This window comes from Bombyx mori, chromosome 12 (assembly GCF_030269925.1).
Source record: "Bombyx mori chromosome 12, ASM3026992v2".
In the NCBI taxonomy this organism is placed as follows: domain Eukaryota; kingdom Metazoa; phylum Arthropoda; class Insecta; order Lepidoptera; family Bombycidae; genus Bombyx; species Bombyx mori.
Window position 1 is genome coordinate 10,680,243 of NC_085118.1, and position 21,863 is coordinate 10,702,105.

Here is a 21,863-nt window from a genome sequence, read left to right on the forward strand (position 1 = left end):
AAAAAGGCTTCAACCTATAAGTAGTTTAAAACTATTAAATTCATGTCATAGGGCCTATGTCCTGTAGTGCACGACTGTGGGCTGAATATGATGATGACGATAATGATATTATTGTATGAGTATTTAGGAATTAGAGTAGAATATAGAATCCACTTTTCATCACATGTCACAATTCGATCCAATATTCCTTCATTTCTGTATCGATTCAACAAGGCAACACAAGTTTCAACATGCCTTTCTTTCTGCAGATCAGTCAAATCATGCGGCACCCATTTTTCATAGGAATTTTTTTATTTTATTGATTTGACGCAAATGAGTCAATATTGTTGTTAAGGTAACTAACGTTAAACCATGCCGCTAATTCCTGGGTAGTTTGGCTCGGATCGGCTTCCACTATGTATCTCTTTCAATTCATTATTATTCACACGTGTGGACGGTCTTCTACGTGGTTCGTTCTTCAAATCAAAATTTCCATCTTAAAAGCGATTAAACCAAAATCGCACGGTGCGTCCATTAGCAGTCTGTTGAAGAGCTAACGTAACCTACTTGCACGAAATTATACATACTGGCCATTAATAAGCGTTTGTTTTTAAAAACATTTCTGTCATTAATATTCTGGTGTATTGATTTTAATATGAACGTAATGTTTCATAAAATTATAATGGTTGAATGCAAATAAAACAACAATATTATCTTACATACTATTTTAATTCATATCACAGGCATCTCTCCAAACGCAACATTGACATTGCGAGCTGTTTCGGCAGCGTTAGTTCCGCGTCGGATCTTTTATTCAAAAATCATTCGAATTTTCGAAGTATCCATCTTTCTTGTCTAAGCTGAATAAAAAAAACAACTGAAAGTCTTTAACCGAATCTTGCACTTTTTTTAAAAGAAGAACCTCATAGGTACCATACCATTTGTAAAAAGTTTTTGTTGGACGGTTAAATAGAAATTCCAACAGTTTTACTCAAAAATCTCAAACCATGAAGGCTCTTTGTTAATTCGAAGTACCTATTACAACAAAAAGGCAATTTCATATTTTAACCCTTATTACAAAAGCCTAGGTTCCCGTTGCCAGTCCAATCGTGAAATAAAATAAATAACAAAGCATAGATAATACATTTTTTTTTTTAAGAGATTTTATGACCTGGTAACTAAGACCTTTAAGTCATGTCTTATTTTACTTTATATTCTTAATTTTATGAAAAATGATAATATGGAGTGAAATGAAATGAAGATGATTAATTTGAGACATTAATCAACTGGGATGAAATTTAATGAAATGAGATGATATGGGATGAAATATAATCGCAGTAAAATGGTGGTCATTTACTGAGATTTTTTCAGTGGACTTTTTGGAGGAACCCGAGAAGTTACGTCCAGCAGCTTTGTTTCATTTTCCCACATTTGTGCACTTTCACAGATATTAAACAGTTAATAAACCACCGTTATTACACATTTAAACCTGAAGAAACACTAAATAGACAAAATAAAACAAATCACACAACTTCACTGCTCGCGTTCCCGCCAAAAAGTCCCATAGATAATAAATTTTTTTTTAAGAGATTTTATGACCTGGTAACTAAGACCTTTAAGTCATGTCTTATTTTACTTTATATTCTTAATTTTATGAAAAATGATAATATGGAGTGAAATGAAATGAAGATGATTAATTTGAAACATTAATCAACTGGGATGAAATTTAATGAAATGAGATGATATGGGATGAGATATAATCGCAGTAAAATGGTGGTCATTTACTGAGATTTTTTCAGTGGACTTTTTGGAGGAACCCGAGAAGTTACGTCCAGCAGCTTTGTTTCATTTTCCCACATTTGTGCACTTTCACAGATATCAAACAGTTAATAAACCACCATTATTACACATTTAAACCTGAAGAAACACTAAATAGACAAAATAAAACAAATCACACAACTTCACTCCTCGCGTTCCCGCCAAAAAGTCCATAGATAATACATAAACATAGGTACCATAGATTATACACTTAATATATTCGAGATAGGTACACAGGGTACACTTAATTAAGTTTATGACAACAAAATACACAAAAAAACTAATAAACTTCGTAAAGATAGACAAATATAAAATTTGTTTCTTTCTATAAGTACAATAAACAAAGTTTTTTACGAAAATGTCGAGTACATCACAAAAACATAGAAACTTTGTTGCTGAGCCAATGGGTGAGAAACCAGTAACAGAATTGGCGGGCGTGGGTGAAGTTTTAGGAAAACGACTTGAAACCGGGGGCTTCGATAAGGTTACAGTATAATTTTATCTCAAAAGTGCAGCTTTTGTATGTTTCATCAATGCTCAAGTGATCCTAAATGTTTTAAAATAATCTTATCAAATTGAAAATTGATCTTTACATATATATACTGCTCGGAAAACTGTTTAATGCAATATCTTTAAGCAGGTGTTTTAAACTTGAGAATAAATTTCAGTACTATTTCATTAAGAGTTAAATTAAATCCTGCATAGATTAATTGTGATAGAAATCGTATAAAGAATGTTGTTATTAAGCAGTAATCAATTATGGAATAAAATCTTTAAAAAAAATGTTGCTTAGCTTCCTTGCCCTCCAAGATGACCAATTACATGTATACCTAGGTGTTAAAAAAAGATAAATCAAGAACAACTACAAAGCAGTAATGTTTCTGCATTAAACTAGTGTTAGTTACCCTAATGTGAAATGTATTAGTTTCGTGAAAATGCCAAGATTAATTCATTCTTACATAGTCTTCAGATTTTGGATGCAATTTTCATTAAAATTACTAGCAAGATAACAGTTTTAATACCAAAATCTATATATATAAATGAATTGCTGTTCGTTAGTCTCGCTAACTTGAGAACAGCTGGACTGATTTGGCTAATTTTGGTCTTGGAGTATTTGTGGAAGTCCAGAGAAGGTTTAAAAGGTAGATAAATATGAAAATGCTCGGAATTAAATAAAAATAAGAATGTATTTTATTCATCGATTGAGGCACTACGAATTCTGCCGGGTCAGCTAGTATATAATATAATTACATTTGTTCCCTTTTTATTTTTCTCATTTACTATATTATGTATCATAAAATAACACTTACCATTTTCAGGCCTATGTCGTCTTGGGTCAATTTTTGGTACTAAAGAAAGATAAAGAGTTATTTCAAGAATGGATGAAGGACGCCTGCAGTGCAAACTCTAAACAGTCAGCAGATTGTTATCAGTGTTTGAAGGATTGGTGTGATGAGTTTTTGTAATTTTTATCCATATAACATTTATTATATTTTATTATTGCATTGTTTGAAATAATGTACATAATGTAATTTTAAGACTACATAAGTAAAATATATGTTCTACAATAATTATTTGTATTATTTAATATTTAAAAATGTTGAAGAAATAAAGTCCCAATTAAGAGTAATTAAATATAATCTTTGCTGGAAAAACACGAAGTCTTCTGTTATTTATGACAATGACTTGAATTTATTTATAAAACAATAAATAGTAATCCAAATATTTTGCAAAAGAATCAAATATATGTTCTCATAATGTTTTTCAACTATTTTACTTTATTAAGCTATTTCTTAGAATGTCTACTTTTCTAAGAAGTGCGTCATTTTTATGACCTATATTTGCATAACCATATGATATCACTCACCTAATGTTTAGATGCCAATAAGCATCACAGTATTGAGTGGGTGCAGTAATTTTCATTGAGTTAATCTCAATGAAAATCATTAACTTTCATTGGAATAGCAGAAATATATTCGTTCAGTGCAGAATGCATCATTACAGAATATCTTACTGCAATGTTAGAGACAGGAGTAAATTATTAAGGGATCAAAATAAGAAGTGCGTCAATTGTTATTTATTTTATAGCATATCTAAAAAGCTTAGACAATATATTTCAATTGTAAATAATGTAATGTTTTTTAAATCATGTAGATGTTCATAATTGCTACCTTCTTTTTGGTATTGGTTGGAATACATTCAGTATAATGTCATATGTGGTATATGTTTGTAGTAAATGGATAATAACATCACCAGTTTAGTCCATGCATCATTACATCACATTTCATCATAATATTACAATGGAATACCAAGGTCAATGGTGCAACAGTAATTAATCCATGCATCCATTACGATAATCAGAAGCGCGGCAGGGCCCCTAGGCTCTTATTAGTAGTACTGATCCATGGGCGGCCGTGCAAAGTTAAATCATTACCAAATATATTTTAATTTCATCTATCATAGTTTAGGGTAATGTTTACATCATGCATATATGTAGAAGTGGGCCTTGGATGCCATTTAAATTGGAAAAGAAATAATTGAAATTAATAATTAAGTTTTTAATAGTTATTTTTTATTAAGCCATAAACACCACAAAAAATATGAAAAAGAATATTAAAACCCCAAAAACTTTAAACATTAACGCCCTATTTCCAGTTACATTTTGGAAATATTTCAATATTTCTCTGTGGCCAGCTTCAACATTCATTTCTGCCTCATGAATGTTTGCATCAATTCTACCAATAGCTTCATCTTGTTCTTTTACCATATGAGCCAATTGTTGAAATATGCCTCCCAACTCCACAATAGTGCTTTCAATGTTATGCATAGTTTCAGCTCTCTGTTGTACATATGAGTCTGTATCATCTCTGAATGCAAATTGCTGTGCTTGTAAACTTGTAGCTTCACCCAAATCTATGCTTACTTCATCTTGTTGCAATAGAGATGGTACCTCTTTTACAACCGGTGTCACCCTTGAAAATTGTTCACGCCTGCTGTTCTGTTGCTTCAAATTTTCTGAACGAACTTCTAAGACCTGCAAACATTAATTTATAAGTTCATTACATCATAAAATTTTCTGACTTTAATTTCGTTCATAATTAAACAGCTAAACTTAAAATATGGTGAACTTTTACGAAAAAAAAGTGGAACAGTATAATATAGATCAGTAAAATTTCAAAGAACTAAATTGGGCTTTTTTTTTTTATTGCCCTTGTAGGCAGACGAGCATACGGCCCACCTGATGGTGAGTGGTTACCGTCGCCCATGGACTTCAGCAATGCCAGGGGCAGAGCCAAGCCGCTGCCTACCGTTTAATACTCTCCACAAGCCTCGTTTGAAGAAGGACATGTCATAGCGCTCGGGAAACACCGTGGAGGGGAGCTCATTCCATAGCCGGATGGTACGTGGCAAAAAAGATCTCTGGAAACGCACTGTGGATGACCGCAGTGGCTCCAGGTAGTATGGATGAACTCTACTCCGGTGGCGGGCGGTGCGATGGTAAAAACGAGATGCCGGTATCATCTCGAACAATTCCTCAGAGCACTCCCCATGGAACATACGGTACAGAATACAGAGGGAACCGAAATCCCTCCGCAGACCCAGAGGCTCCAAACGATCCGTGAGAATGGGATTGTCGACAATCCGAACGGCTCTCCTCTGTATGGAGTCAAATGGAAGAAGCTGGTATTTGGGAGTCCCGGCCCAGAGATGGGAGCAGTACTCCACGCGAGGCCGGACTTGTGCTTTATAAAGCAAAAGTCTTTGTCCAGGCGTGAAGTAGCGCTTTGCTCTGTTGAGGACTCCCAGCATTTTAGACGCCAACTTGGTTTTGCCTTCCAAATGACTCCGAAACTGGACATCGCTCGAAATGTCGACCCCAAGTATCCCAATACTCTCGGAAGGTTGCAGGGATACTCCTTGGAATTGCGGCGCCATGACAAAGGGGTCCTTCTTCGCAGTGAACGCGCAAACTTGTGTCTTTATCGGGTTGAATTGAACCAAGTTCAATTCACCCCATTCGGAGACTCGCCCCAGAGAGTTCTCCACTTCAGACACAAGTTTTGATCGTCTCTCTTGCACCGCGCTCCGAGAGAGACTCTGATGGCCGATATATCGCGCATCCCCCGTGCTGTCATCCGCATAGCAATGCATGCTATCAATAGACAGCATGTCATTGATATACAGGATGAAAAGCGTGGGGGAGAGCACCGAACCTTGTGGAACGCCAGCGTTAATGGTCATGGTATCAGAACAGTCACCGTCTACAACGACCGTGATGCTCCGCCCATCCAAAAAGCTAGCGATCCACTTGCAGAGACCCTCGGGGATTCCGTAAGATGGTAGCTTCGATAGAAGTGCCCTATGCCAGACCCTGTCGAAGGCCTTCGCGATATCAAGGCTCACAGCAAGAGCCTCGCCCTTGCTCTCCAAGGCTTCAGCCCACCTGTGAGTAAGGTATACAAGAAGATCGCCAGCTGAGCGACCGTGACGGAAACCGTACTGTCGGTCACTGATCAGCTGGCGATCCTCAAGATACTTCAGGAGTTGTGTATTTATTATTCGCTCCATCACCTTGGAAAGCAAGGAAGTTATCGCGATAGGCCTATAGCTCGACGGGTCCGACCGGTCACCCTTCTTGGAGATAGGGTGGACGTGGGCGGTCTTCCATGAAGACGGAACCCTGTTAGCGCAATAAGAGAGGCGATACAAACGCGTTAGCGCAGGTGTCAGCTCAGGGGCGCACGTTTTCAGAACCACTGCAGGGATGCCGTCTGGCCCACTCGACTTATGGACGTCCAGGAGTCGGAGTTCCCGCCTGACTGCACACTGTGTAAAGCAGATCTCCGGCAGGGAACTATCACACCAGGGGATGTTCGGTGGTGTGGCACCCCCGTCGTCCACAGTTGAGTTCGAGGCGAAGAGTTTGACCAGAAGGTCAGCCTTCTCTTTCGCGCTGTGGGCCAGAGTGTCATCGGACTTGCGCAGTGGTGGGAGACTAGACCTGCAAAAGTTTCCTTCTGCAGCTTTGGCGAGCGACCAAAAAGCACGGCTCCCGGAGGGATAGCTCTTTAATCGCTCGCCAACTCTAGCAACGTGCTCCTATATATATGCTTATAAATTTAGCTTCATATTTATGAAAGCATATCAGTTTACTTGGTATTGTTAATTCAGAAGAGCATAAACCATTTTTACAAAGTTTTAAATATCCAGGAACCAATTATATGTAGGAACAAATTACCTGTTTAAATTGATTACTCATTGAAGCAAGGCGTGACTGTAATGCGAGTACAACACTAGATGAATGACTGTGCATACTGCGACGACCTCTTGGCATTTCACCTAGTCTGGCAATTTGTTGATTTAAAGAATTTAAGTCTCCTTTAATAATATAAGTTAGTTCTTGAATTTCTGTGGGACGGTCATCAAATAATGATTTCCTCTTAGCCACTGCAACACAATTATTAAACATTTCAAGTAAATTTTCCTATAAGAACTGTAAAATAATCTGATTACAAAGGGATGTTGTTTAATTAATTTGTCATAAATTGTAAACTAAGATTAACTTAGTGGTAAATGACTGTTATCATATTCTTGATATATTCATTTTTTATATTTTATATATATTGAGGAGTGAAAGGCTGTTTGGTTTAAAAGACGTTTCGCTCAATACACTACATTTATCTCAGTAATTAACGTTTTTATTTGATATTACCATCAACAGTTCGATGTTTTCACTTGAATTTCACATGATTGGTTGAACTTCAATTAATTTTACTTCATTCATTTAGGTAGCTGAAGAAGTTATTTTGTTATTTTTTTTCACAATATTAATTTTGAATTTCATGATTTGATATACAGTAACATACATAAAATATAAATCTTGTAGGGCAATTTTTGTTTGTATTGGTATCATTACCTCTATGACCTAACTTCATTTTAGAGAACAATTTCTTTGTACCTAGTTTATAGCAAATGTAGCGTTTCTTTTACATCTTATTAAAAAAAAATGTTTATTTAACATTTTATAAAAGCAATAAATGAAAAGAATATAACACTTCATATTGGACTTATGCCTGAATCATTTAAAATACTTACACAAGGCTAACTTTTCCAATTTGGTATATGTACTAGTAATATTCTTACTAATTACTTTTGCCATACTCATGAATTGGGAGTAAGTTTCCAACACAGCAGCTTTTCTATCATCTCTTACGGTTGGTTTGTTTAAGAAACGTCCTTGGAGACTGCGTACAGTTGAAATGAATTCACTTGTTCTATCTCTTGAAGCCATAACTGGTTCAAAAACAAATTCTTCTAAAAATTTAAACACGTCCTGGTCAGATGATTTAAGAATCAATGTTGATTTGGAATTTGATGAGTTCTCGTAAGGCCGCGATTCCCCGTAATGAACACCTTTCTTATCTAATTTATTGTATGAATCCGTTTCTGTTTCCAAGAGTCTTTCTGTAACGCCTATATTTCGCCTTCGAGGAAGCATCGCATTGTAGTCTTCAGTCTTCACCTATAAAGTTTTACAGAAAAAACGTTGTCAACTTTGTTTGATAAGTAAATTACATTAAGTCAAACAGTACTGTTACACCACACATATGCTTTACTTGTTAATGATTGGGGATATTTTGTTTGAAAATGAAAACTTACAATTTACATAATTGAGGCAGTATTTCACAATTTTACATTCCAATACTTACTTAGAAAACCAATAGCGTTCAAATAATTACGTACTTTCATAGTACATTCATGTGTGTACAATATTTATCATTTCATCTCATCGATTCTTTTCAAAACTCGATGATATATCTATCTTTTAAATTATCAAGTCCCACTATTCCATTTTTTAGATAAGGTATGTAGGTACCTACCCACAATCCTTTATTTTTAATCACTCGATAGATTCCAGACACGTAGTCATAGATAATACACTTAACACGTAGGGGTAGTCATAGACTATTCTGGCTTAGTTTGTCCATTACTCACTCTGTCACTCACATGCGCACGAATACGCAAACCCGCAAGTGTAGGACGACATTTGCGAATGATTATGCAAAGTTTTCGCTGCATTCGTGGTTTTCCAAGCTGTGTCGGTTTTTTAACAGACATCAAAGCGCGCGAACCTCGAACCTTCGCGTAGTCTCCCACACATTCGCTTGCCCAGTTGCGCCGACGATTGCGAAGGTAACGCCGTTTTCATAGTTCGTGACGTCTACTGTGTAGCGTATCTTCATCAAAAGAAATCCCATAAAAACAGCATGGCTGTTAATCATGTCTGGGAAAGAATTCAAAAATCTTTTTCTTTTCAATGTTCTATTGACGAATTAAAAAGGAGGAGAAATTCGTGAGACATTCGTAAACAAGTGTAGGAGGAAGCGCAAACGGGTTCGCAAATTGAGTATGCGAACCCATTTGCACAGCCGCTAGGTTTGCGAATGAATGTTTGACGGCCCTTTACATGCGCGCAAACATTCGTACAATGTACGAATATTTGCGCGCATGTCAGTGGCCGGCATTAATACAATTAATTTTTTTTTTATCTCAGATCTACTTTTTTTACTCTTTGGGTTACAGTCCTGTTTCATTTTCATCTTTTTATGGATTTTAGTTTCTCTTCATGCCAACAAATTGTTGCCGTAAAAATTCTATAGAAATAAAATAATAATTTCATCTGTCATTTGAAACATATTCAACAAAATTTTCACAATACAAACATCTGGAACAGCCATTTCAATGTAATCTCAAAAAGCATATTAATTTAACTGTTGTACCACTTCGTTAGAATTGATGTGGGTATACCTAGTTGTTTGTCTTAGCAATTTTTGGCAGACTAATGACAATGTGTTTATGTTTCTATAGAGAAGGTCGATCTCTTCACTTCCAACTATTTAAATTAAATGACGAAGAAGTGACACCAACGAACATGTGTGTGTGTATCAAAAGATTATATCGTGTGATGATCAATGGGTCGTTTTTAAATTTGGGGCCAAAAGCGAGTTATTTAATTCTCATAATAACCTTAATGTTACCGTAATTATATGTTCAGTAAATTTGTTGTCATAACAGGCGCGTGGTCCTATAACTATACACCACTATTTTTAAATTAGTACAAAAAAATTAACTGGGCTCTAAGTATCTTTAACTAATCATATTATATGGTAGTTAAAAATAAAAAAAACACGAAGTCTCAGAACTGTCCATAAAAATACGTAATAATTGGTAAATGCTAAATAACTAAATCAATGACCGAAAGTACGTGCGGCAGGGTTTTAGTATCTACGGGGCGCTGCTCCATTGATAAATTCCAGGAAACTCAAGTCAACTCAACTCAACAATAACGACAAAAACCTAAACACTACTAAATTGTTAGCGGAAGTGTGCGCATGCTTTTTTTCGTTGCAACAGTTGTTTGTTTAAGTTTTCCCTGATGCGATGGCTTATCAGTTCACATCACGGGAGTATGTAGCTATGCTTCGTGGGTACTTTTTGAGTGGAGAAAATGCGAGTGCAGCTGTACGTATGTACAGGGAAGAATACCCGAACGCGAGTGCAGCTGTACGTATGTACAGGGAAGAGTACCCGAACGCCCGACAGCCAAATGTGCGAACCGTGGTAAATGCTTACCAGCATTTGCTTGATCACGGTTCATTCCACGCACCGTCACATAGTCAAGAACGAGGAAGACTGGCGTTGTGACAAAATCTGTACGACGATGTACTAGCGTATTTTGAAGAGGATCCCCGACGGAGTACAAATGACACTGCTCGACGGTTTAACAACAGCCAGTCCTGTGCCTGGAAGATTGTTAATAAGGCCGGATTATATCCATATCACTACAGGAAATCTCAGGAATTAACCACCGTTGATTATGTAGCGAGGATTTCATTTTGCATCAGGATACTGAACAATACCGAAGCAAATGTATTATTTTCTGCATTGGGCCTGTAGCTTGGCCTCCACGCTCACCTGACCTCACGCCCATGGACTTCTTTTGTGGAGTGAAATTAAGAGATGTGTGTACAGAAGCGAGCCGGTTAGGCTCGCACAATTAAAACAGCGCATATTGGACGCTTTTGACGAAGTGAAAAGACATAGAAGCGCACTTCTCTCGTTAAAAACGAGTTAATGAAACTTGCCCGTCAATGTATTGACAATGGTGGTGGACATGTCGAAGGACAATTGAATATACAAGTATTCATGATGAGATGATATGGGATGAAATATAATCTCAGTAAAATGGTGGTTATTTACTGAAATTTTTTTAGTGGACTTTTTGGAGGATCCCGATAAGTTACGTCCAGCGGCTTTGTTTCATTTTACCACATTTGTGCACTTTCACAGATATTAAACAGTTAATAAACCACCGTTATTACACATTTAAACCTGAAGAAACACTAAATAGACAAAATAAAACAAATCACACAACTTCACTCCTCACGTTCCCCCCAAAAAGTCGCTGTCATTTTTTTTTCTCTTTTTTTAGGTATTTTATGACCTGGTAGCTAAGACTTTTAAGTCATGTCTTATTTTAATTTATACTCTTATTTTTATGAAAAATTATGAAATGAAATGAAGATGATTAATTTGAGACATTAATCAACTGGGATGAAATCAAATGAAATGAAATGAGATGATATGGGATGAAATATAATCTCAGTAAATTGGTGGTCATTTACTGAGACTTTTTCGTTGGACTTTTTGGAGGATCCCGAGAAGTGACGTCCGGCGGCTTTGTTTCATTTTCCCACATTTGTGCACTTTCACAGATACTAAACAGTTAATAAACCACCATTATTACACATTTAAACCTGAAGAAACACCAAATAGACAAAATAAAACAAATCACACAACTTCACTCCTCCGTTCCCGCCAAAAAGTCGCTGTCATTTTTGTTTTTTTTTTTAATTTTATGACGTGGTGACAGAGACCTTTAGGTCATATCTTATTTGGAAAATGTTCATTAGTTTGGGGCTGTCATTTATAGTTCACTTTTATCATAGATTATCATAGACCTATATAGTAGGGACACGACATATTGTACTATACGTACAATTGCTTATATAAATAGCACCCATTTTGAAGGCACACACATAAACATATATCTATCTCGTTCTTACTCAGCACTTTAACTCGCAGGAAAATAATATAACAGTATTTCAGTGCGTACATAAAATGAAACATGAATATACGTAAATGTCTAATGAGGCCGAAAATCCGCCATGTTGAGCGCTCCAAATGTCATTGTCACGTCAGTTCGGCCGTCTGTTTTGGGTTGCGATTTAATATGATTGCTTATATAAAATTTCATATTTTATCATGCTTAAAACATACAAAAATAATAATTAAAACGTATTTTATAGGATCTCAAGAAAGTCGATGCCCCAAAACTATTATCTATATATATTTAAATTCATTACGGAGCCCTCATCCGAAAAATCATTTTTCGGTCGGAATCTATTGATCATGACACTAATTATAAATACCTCTTTAAAATATGTCATCAAAACATATTATTGACATTCTGTTTAGATATTTCGGGAAAAAGGCTACCGACAAAATCTCTTCGGAACTATTTAAATAAAATAGTTTTATGCCGCAGTGAATAAAACACTATTGTAAATTCGGTAAATATTTAATAATTAAGTGATTTTAGAGAGGAAGTCACAAGGAATGACGTTTGTAATTAATGAATAAATGTTCTGTATAGTGGGATTTTTTATTAGACGAAGTAAACTGACGTTTACTGTGTTGTCAGGTTTTGATGAAATAAAAATAGTGTTGTGACAAAGTGAACGATTGAAAAAACTCCTGAATTAATGAAATTGCCTCGATTGTCTAATGAATAGTAGGTGTGCCGAATTGCCGATATCGGGTACGGGGTTCGTATTTTATGCGTGCTTTGTACATACCAACGAGTTTTCGACGAAATATTATGTTCCTATAGTATCTACCTGTACTGAATACCGAGTGTTTTAAACATTATGAAAAACATTGCGAGGAAGCTTGTAAAACTGTCCTATTTCCAATACATCAGATAGTTGAAATTATAGATGTATAAAATATAACAATTATAGGTATGTAACGAAAATAAAAAAAAGTGTGTGTGTCCGCTCCGACGCACGACTGGAGTTTACTGGATATAAATATAAATTTGTGTCAGTTGAATACAGTAAAATATGGAAGTTACGTATTCTAGTGAGAATGATCCGGGAGTTGCGGAACACGTGGATGCGGTAATTAAGTAAGTCTATATAATTCACTTTTACAATTAATATATAAGTTGTCCATTCACTGATAGAAGGAATTGTTTATATTTAATAAGCTTTATTAATAAATGATTTGTAGCGGGTTATATTCGGGTATCAACCCACTAACAGTTGATACGTTCAGGAATCGAACCCGAACGGCGTCCGGCCACAAGCAAAACGATGTCGGTAAATTAAACGAAACAATACGAGAAATAGTTCTATATTACGACAACACGATACACTACAGATTATTAACAAATTAACGAGACACAAAACAAACGACTAACAAATATATGAAAATACAATAATGAGAGAAACGCGCGATCAGTACGAGGCTTTGTGGCGGACTGCCGGCGCAGCAGCCCGGCGTCACCTGCGATAACGCGGCCGCGCGTTGGCTCCTGATTGGCCAATCAGGAGCCAATCAGGCGCATAACGCATTTCGTGTGACATGCTATACTCTCTAGTACGATTTTGGTCCCCATAATTTTCATACCCCGGGCCTATATATGTAAATCGATTCTTAAGGAGTAAACTCCAAAATACTGATTGTAGTTACATACTACTAGTAACATATATTGGAGCACTTTAATACAATTTTATTGTAAAATATAAATAATATTCTTTTATAGTTTGAAATTAATGATTAATTCTTCACACTCATTGTTCATTCATGTGATTGAACGAGAACTAAACGCATCACTATTACTTTAAATATAGCAACATTATTTCACAAAGTGACATTAGCTACTGTCAGCTGGCTTCGTCTAATTAAAAATCCGACTATAGGTGTTTTTTTTTTCACGCGGTCCTACGATAAGTTTAAAATTTGAATCACTCTCACGTGAAAGTGATTCAAATGGTGCGGCGCACCTTCCTTGAGGTGCGCTGCGGTAGTGTGTTACGGACTTTAGGTCAGCAAAACAATTAAAATAGATTGTAATAGTCTAAGAAAAACACGTACTCAAAATACGATAACATTTAGCATGCTAGAAATGGGCAGATGGCACTGTACTACGCCATATCTTTATGTTTTGCGACAAACGACAACTTTATAAAATCAGTGTAGCAACTTTTAAAAATCATCATATCGTTTACTTGGCAAATTCGAAGGACGAACTTGTCTTAGATTTCACACATCTAAATCATATCATATTTGCACATAACAATATACCTACTTACTTCCCATTAAAGTATAAATTATTTTATTTTTGGAGTTTACTCCTTAAGAATCGATTTACATATATAGGCCCGGGGTATGAAAATTATGGGGACCAAAATCGTACTAGAGAGTATAGCATGTCACACGAAATGCGTTATGCGCCTGATTGGCTCCTGATTGGCCAATCAGGAGCCAACGCGCGGCCGCGTTATCGCAGGTGACGCCGGGCTGCTGCGCCGGCAGTCCGCCACAAAGCCTCGTACTGATCGCGCGTTTCTCTCATTATTGTATTTTCATATATTTGTTAGTCGTTTGTTTTGTGTCTCGTTAATTTGTTAATAATCTGTAGTGTATCGTGTTGTCGTAATATAGAACTATTTCTCGTATTGTTTCGTTTAATTTACCGACATCGTTTTGCTTGTGGCCGGACGCCGTTCGGGTTCGATTCCTGAACGTATCAACTGTTAGTGGGTTGATACCCGAATATAACCCGCTACAAATCATTTATTAATAAAGCTTATTAAATATAAACAATTCCTTCTATCAGTGAATGGACAACTTATATATTAATTGTAAAAGTGAATTATATAGACTTACTTAATTACCGCATCCACGTGTTCCGCAACTCCCGGATCATTCTCACTAGAATACGTAACTTCCATATTTTACTGTATTCAACTGACACAAATTTATATTTATATCCAGTAAACTCCAGTCGTGCGTCGGAGCGGACACACACACATTTTTGGAGTTTACTCCTTTAGAATCGATTTACATATATAGGCCCGGGGTATGAAAATTATGGGGACCAAAATCGTACTAGCATGTCACACGAAATGCGTTATGCGCCTGATTGCGCATGTCACACGAAATGCGCGCCGGGCTGCTGCGCCGGCAGTCCGCCACAAAGCCTCGTACTGATCGCGCGTTTCTCTCATTATTGTATTTTCATATATTTGTTAGTCGTTTGTTTTGTGTCTCGTTAATTTGTTAATAATCTGTAGTGTATCGTGTTGTCGTAATATAGAACTATTTCTCGTATTGTTTCGTTTAATTTTTTATATCCAGTAAACTCCAGTCGTGCGTCGGAGCGGACACACACACTTTTATTTTTATTTTTATTGCTTAGATGTGTGGACGAGCTCACAGCCCACCTGGTGTTAAGTGGTTACTGGAGCCCATAGACATCTACAACGTAAATGCGCCACACACCTTGAGATATAGTTCTAAGGTCTCAGTATAGTCACAACGGCTGCCCCACCCTTCAAACCGAAACGCATTACTGCTTCACGGCAGAAATAAGCAGGGCGGTGGTACCTACCCGTGCGGACTTACAAGAGGTCCTACCACCAGTAATTACGCAAATGATAATTTTGCGGGTTTGATTTTTATTGCACGATGTTATTCCTTCACCGTGGAAGTCAATCGTGAACATTTGTTGAGTACGTATTTCATTAGAAAAATTGGTACCCGCCAGCGAGATTCGAACACCAGTGCATCGCTCGATACGAATGCACCGGACGTCTTATCCTTTAGGCCACGATGACTTCAAATTCTACAAATAAATAATACTCAACAATATTTAAAATAAAATAGGCCACGATGACTTCAAATTCTACAAATAAATAATACTCAACAATATTTAAAATAAAATGAGCCAAGAACGTTTATCGATAAAACCTGATAACATTGAAATCTTTTGCACAGCACTAAAACCGCCATGCTTTGTGGTCAGATGACGTCACAGTGGCACAAATTTTTTGTTGACGTTTCATTTCCATAAGTTTCCTACTTCAGTGTAGATTATACACTTAGTATATTACTTTAATATTAATGTTATACTACACTTTACAGTACTTTACACATTTATGTGTTGGTAATATGATGTCCAACAGTCCAACCCTATTATTCAGGTAATTGATTCTAGCGATGTGAACCGATTACAATTTCTGGCTCCGGTTTATTATTTAATACTATTGTATTAAATCAAAATTTTGATGCAAGAAGCATAGTTGGTCCACTGCGTCGTCCAGAAGCCTGCTCCTTCTGGATGTTAGCACGTACCCCGACGTCGAAAACATACGTTCGGAAGGCACAGAAGTTGCTGGGACTGATAGGTATTTAAATGCTATTTTGTTTAAAGGCCTTAAATGAGTATTGCTCATCCAAAAAGTGGCAGCAATTTCGGTTTGGTTTCCTGTGGCGGCTTCAGTCTCAATATACATTCGCACTATATTCACTGCGGCCACCGTGGCGTTCGGAATATCCCGTTTTCGCGAATGCAAAAATCCAGAATACCAGGCTTTTCAAAATTGTTTGTGGTTTCTTCTGGATGCTCCGATTATAAAACGAGAGTTGAAAATTCTTTAAGAAGATTCCCCAGTTCACGACGCACCATCTCTTTTGCAGACAACATGTACTCTGGTTGGCGAATGCCATTTCTGAGTGTTGGGTGCAGATATGTGGATATTTGGGTCACGGTCCTCATTTCGTACGCTAAAAGTCTACCAACCATATTGTGGTTATTGCACTGTAGTTTTTAAATGTAATGCACGGTAATTTGGGTTTGAAACACGGTTTTTTTAGGTACCTTGTATATTTGATCTGGTAGCACTGGTGTGAACTGTGAATGTAATGCCGGCCACTGACATGCGCGCAAATATTCGTACATTGTACGAATGTTTGCGCGCATGTAAAGGGCCGTCAAACATTCATTCGCAAACCTAGCGGCTGTGCAAATGGATTCGCATACTCAATTTGCGAACCCGTTTGCGCTTCCTCCTACACTTGTTTACGAATGTCTCACGAATTTCTCCTCCTTTTTAATTCGTCAATAGAACATTGAAAAGAAAAAGAGTTTTGAATTCTTTCCCAGACATCATTAACAGCCATGCTGTTTTTATGGGATTTCTTTTGATGAAGATACGCTACACAGTAGACGTCATGAACTATGAAAATGGCGATACGTCCGTTACCTTCGCAATCGTCGGCGCAACTGGGCAAGCGAATGTGTGGGAGACTACGCGAAGGTTCGAGGTTCGCGCGCTTTGATGTCTATTAAAAAACCGACACAGCTTGGAAAACCACGAATGCAGCGAAAACTTTGCATAATCATTCGCAAATGTCGTCCTACACTTGCGGGTTTGCGTATTCGTGCGCATGTGAGTGACCGGTGTTACGCGTAATTAAAAACCGGTATTCATAAAAACCGGTGTTTATCGGTATGTATAAAAACCGGTTTTTCTCCGAACCGGCTTACATCCCTAACTGATTCTAAATTTTAGGCGAACCATATTAATACTCATATGAAAGTAAATTTCGTAAATGTAAATAGTATTCTATGTTAAATTACAATTTGCGGCCTTTTCAGAGACTAGAATTTAAATTTCGAAGTCATAATGAAAAAAAATGCGATTTTAACAGATACAACATTATATGAGCACTATAATGATAATTCGTTTTATATAGGTTTAGGTCTTGCAATTTCATCAAGTATCTTCATAGGTTCTAGTTTCATTATAAAAAAGCTAGCGTTGAAAAAGATAATAGCTTCCGGAAATGTAAGAGCTGCAGCAGGAGGCTTCGCGTATTTAAAACAATGGATGTGGTGGCTGGGATTAATAACAAGTAAATGACCTGTTCTCACTAGATTTTTTATTGCTTAGATGTGTGGAGGAGCTCACAGCCCACCTGGTGTTAAGTGGTTACTGGAGCCCATAGACATCTACAACGTAAATGCGCCACACACCGTGAGATGTAGTTCTAAGGTCTCAGTATAGTCACAACGGCTGCCCCACCCTTCAAACCGAAACGCATTACTGCTTCACGGCAGAAATAGGCGGGGCGGTGGTACCTACCCGTGCGGACTCACAAGAGGTCCTACCACCAGTAATTACGCAAATTATAATTTTGCGGATTTCATTTTTATTGCACGATGTTATTCCTTCACCGAGCAAGTCAATCGTGAACATTTGTTGAGTACGTATTTCATTAGAAAAATTGGTACCCGCCAGCGAGATTCGAACACCGTTGCATCGCTCGATACGAATGCACCGGACCTCTTATCCTTTAGGCCACGACGACTTCGGATATTCATCATCAATGACAAAATCAAAGTTTCATATCATAATTATTTTTAGTGAGCATTGGTGAAGCAGCTAATTTGTTAGCATATGCATTTGCTCCAGCTGCATTAGTAACTCCACTTGGTGCCCTGAGTGTCCTGGTAGCTGCTGTGCTTTCTTCAAAGTTTTTAAATGAGAAGTTGAATTTTATGGGGAAGGTGCTTCTTTTTCAAATAAAATTTTCTTACAAGCAAAAAATTTAGTTATTAATTATTGGTACCATACATGCTGGTACTAATTTATTGCCAAAGATGCTAATAATGCCTAAGAATATGTTTACTAGGTATCTGCCAGCCTTGAGATTTTTTTTAGTAAATTTAGTCAAACTATACTTATGAATACATTAAATACTTTTTAATTGTACCAAATCCAGAAAGAAAATTGTAAATAAATCCTTTTTTTTTCAGATTGCCTGTTTTCTATGTATTATTGGATCAATTGTATTTGTTATTCATTCTCCGAAATCAGAAGAAATTAAAAACTTTTCGGAAGTTGTGAATATGCTATGTGAATTTTTATTTATATCATACATGGCAACAGTCCTTCTAATGTGCTTTATAATCAAAATAGTGTTTGTGCCAAAGTTTGGAAATACAAATATTACTTTATACTTATTGCTATGTTCTGCTATTGGGAGTTTGACTGTAGTATTTTGTAAGGCTGTAGCCTTAGGCATAAAAGAATTTGTTACTTCTGGTGTCAATAATCTAGTCAATTTTTATTTTTGGCTTCTCATTGTAAGTGCAATTATATGCATTATGTTACAAATGAATTACTTAAACAAATCCCTAGACATATTTAATACTAGTATTGTAACACCTGTATATTATGTGATGTTCACTGTTTTAGTGATAATTTCATCTGGTATTTTATTTCGAGAATGGGAACACATGACTGCTGAAGATATCTTAGGGTGTGTTTGTGGTTTTTTAATAGTGATGACAGCAATTTTCATGTTAAACGCTTTCAAAGATGTTCAAATATCATTTAAAGACCTAAATTTTAATTTAAGACAAAGAAGAAGCATGGTCAGTAATGATGAAAGGATAGATTCAAATAATTACATCTTAGAAATACCTAGAAACAGGCATATATGACACAATTAATGTTACTGACATAACTTGTTGAATGCCAACATCAGTCATGTACTACAAAAACTGAAGTGTCTAAAGAAAAATAAAACAAATGATACTGAAAATGTTTTTTTTATTATCTCATATGTCCTATTATAGTTTTTTTACTTAAACTACCATGAATGTACATACATTTTTAACAAATAAATAAAGCAAACGTAATACACATTTATCATAACATCAATTTCATAAGAATGAAAGAATATTAGTCTATATATATAAAAATGAATTGCTGTTCGTTAGTCTCGTAAAACTCGAGAAGGGCTGGACAGATTTTACTAATTTTTTTGGATAAGATTTTTGGTCTTGAATTACTTGTGGAAGTCCAGAGAAGGTTTAAAAGGTCGATAAATATGAAAATGCTCGAAATTAAATAAAAATAACAATTTTGTTTTTTCTTTGATGTGTCCCCCGTCGGACGGATTCCTTTTGCTTGTTTTAAGTTTATTTTATACAAAAGTTTAGGTCTTTTGTTTATCGATTGAGGTGCTACAAACTCAGCCGGGTCAGCTAGTTTGACAATAAAAACATTGTTCTCCTTGCTGATAGCTATAATTAAGGAATAAGGGTCAAGTGATAATGTAAGAAATGCATGTTATCTAAATTTGTGTGTTCATTTTTTTTATTGTCTAATTAATAATGCCCTTTCTAATGAACAACAAGCTAATAATAAAATTTACCCAGATAATCAATGAAAATGTGTCAATAATTCACAAAAACCAGAGAAAACAGTATAGTTGAAAGTGTTTTAATTTCATGCAGAACTGAGAACAGTATGATAAATACCTTAAAAGTTTACATTAACTGTAGAAATTCTATAATTAACAAAACTGCCTTTTGAAAAAAATGTGTTCCCTCTTTATCCACCACATAATTTAAGTTCTGTTATATTATTACATTCTTTTTTCAATCTCTCTCTCTTTCTTTCTCTCTGTACACATAATTACTTGAATTGATACAAATAACACCAGCAAGCTAAACAATGAAATCTTTCTTAGAAAAAAGTAGTAAGTTATCACAAGTACACTGTTACAGAATGGTAAATAAAAGTTCTACATATAGGGCAAGTCCTTTGATATCCATATAAACGTCTGCAACATTCAGTGCATAAGCATATATGTCGACAAGGTAAAGTTAAGACACATTTTTGACGCTCTTGACATATAACACATAATGAGTCTGATTGATTAGAAGATGGATCTTCATCAATTTCAAAACTCATATTTCTTGTTTCTATATCTTCACCATTGGCAATTTGAGTTATAATACGTACTTCTGAATTACTAATATAATGTACAATAGCATAATAAAAATAAATTACATTCCTAACCAAAGACCAATAATATATATGTAAATGAGAGAGAATAGATTCCCAATAATGTATTGTTAAACGTGCAATTAAGATACTTATTGTCAAACCTGCAAACGATTGTAAAGGCACATCTGTTAAAAAATTTGTAAAGTTTAATAAATTCATATATGCATCTACTGTAACATTTATAGCAGTATCAAAAGTATACCTTATCATTACTTTAACAAGTTGAGGAAGGTGAACAGGAATAAACGTTAGCATTAACCACACTGTATCTCCCAGGAATATAATACATTTTGAAAATATCAATAGCACTTCACTAAGATTCACAAACACATTTCCAATTGTTTGCACTGTAGTTGTCACTGTTGAAGTTAGTCTAGAGTAAATATCATAATATATCGATACTATTGTTCTCCCCAAATACAAAAAATGGTCAACAGTTGCATCTTTAAAATTACACACACAGTTTGGCAAATCTTCGGCAAAAGTTGAAAAATTATCTTCATACACAATTTCAAAAAAAAGCTTAATGCTATTTTTCGTTTCTAAAATTGCAGAAGACACGTAAATTAGAAAAAGTAGAATAAATTTGCCAATAAGAGCAGCGAAGTTTACAATATTCTGTATGAGCAATGAAAATAAATTTAGTCCATGAACAACGTAGGTAATCATTTTTTTAGCTTCATTTTAAATTTTACTTTTTGTTATTCTATGAACGAAGCTGCTTTAAAAGTTAACAGTCAATTTTTTTAAGGAATTTTATAACCTGGTAACTAGGAGCTTTCAGTCATGTCTTATTTTAATTTATACTAGATGATGACTAGATTTTTGGCGGGAACGCGAGTAGTTAAGTTGTGTGATTTGTTTTATTTTGCCTAATTAGTGTTTCTTCAGGTTTAAATGTCTAATAACGGTGGTTTATTAACTCTTTAGTATCTTTGAATGTGCACAAATGTGGGAAAATGAAACAAAGCCGCTGAACGTAATTTCTCGGAATCCTCCGGAAATTACCACTATTTTACTGTAATTATACTTCATCCCACATCATCTCATCTCATTTCATTTCATTTCATG

At 35.7% G+C, this 21,863-nt stretch overlaps 4 protein-coding genes across 7 annotated transcripts; 2 read left to right on the forward strand and 2 right to left on the reverse strand.

Annotated features, from left to right (window-relative positions):
• The first annotated feature begins 1,969 nt into the window (after nt 1–1,969).
• On the forward strand, nt 1,970–3,368 carry LOC101742097 (barrier-to-autointegration factor B). The gene is made up of 2 exons (XM_004925498.4): nt 1,970–2,281; nt 3,117–3,368. Exons 1-2 carry the CDS (start codon nt 2,156–2,158, stop codon nt 3,261–3,263), a joined length of 273 nt encoding a protein of 90 aa, XP_004925555.1. The 5' UTR covers nt 1,970–2,155; the 3' UTR covers nt 3,264–3,368.
• A 979-nt stretch (nt 3,369–4,347) lies between these two features.
• LOC732925 (syntaxin 5A) lies at nt 4,348–11,257 on the reverse strand. 4 transcript variants are annotated; one of them, XM_062671317.1, is made up of 5 exons: nt 10,432–11,257; nt 8,931–9,082; nt 7,894–8,320; nt 7,037–7,245; nt 4,348–4,831 (listed from the first exon to the last, which is right to left on the reverse strand). In XM_062671317.1, exons 1-5 carry the CDS (start codon nt 10,454–10,456, stop codon nt 4,373–4,375), a joined length of 1,272 nt encoding a protein of 423 aa, XP_062527301.1. In that variant the 5' UTR covers nt 10,457–11,257; the 3' UTR covers nt 4,348–4,372.
• A 6,217-nt stretch (nt 11,258–17,474) lies between these two features.
• On the forward strand, nt 17,475–19,539 carry LOC101742252 (magnesium transporter NIPA2). Its single transcript, XM_004925499.4, has 3 exons — nt 17,475–17,844; nt 18,357–18,499; nt 18,749–19,539. The coding sequence occupies exons 1-3, from the start codon at nt 17,616–17,618 to the stop codon at nt 19,436–19,438; spliced, it is 1,062 nt and encodes a 353-aa protein (XP_004925556.3). The 5' UTR covers nt 17,475–17,615; the 3' UTR covers nt 19,439–19,539.
• Nucleotides 19,540–20,206: 667 nt separating this feature from the next.
• Nucleotides 20,207–21,539, reverse strand: LOC134199861 (uncharacterized). The gene has a single exon (XM_062671533.1). It carries the CDS (start codon nt 21,459–21,461, stop codon nt 20,490–20,492), a length of 972 nt encoding a protein of 323 aa, XP_062527517.1. The 5' UTR covers nt 21,462–21,539; the 3' UTR covers nt 20,207–20,489.
• Between the last annotated feature and the right edge of the window lie 324 nt (nt 21,540–21,863).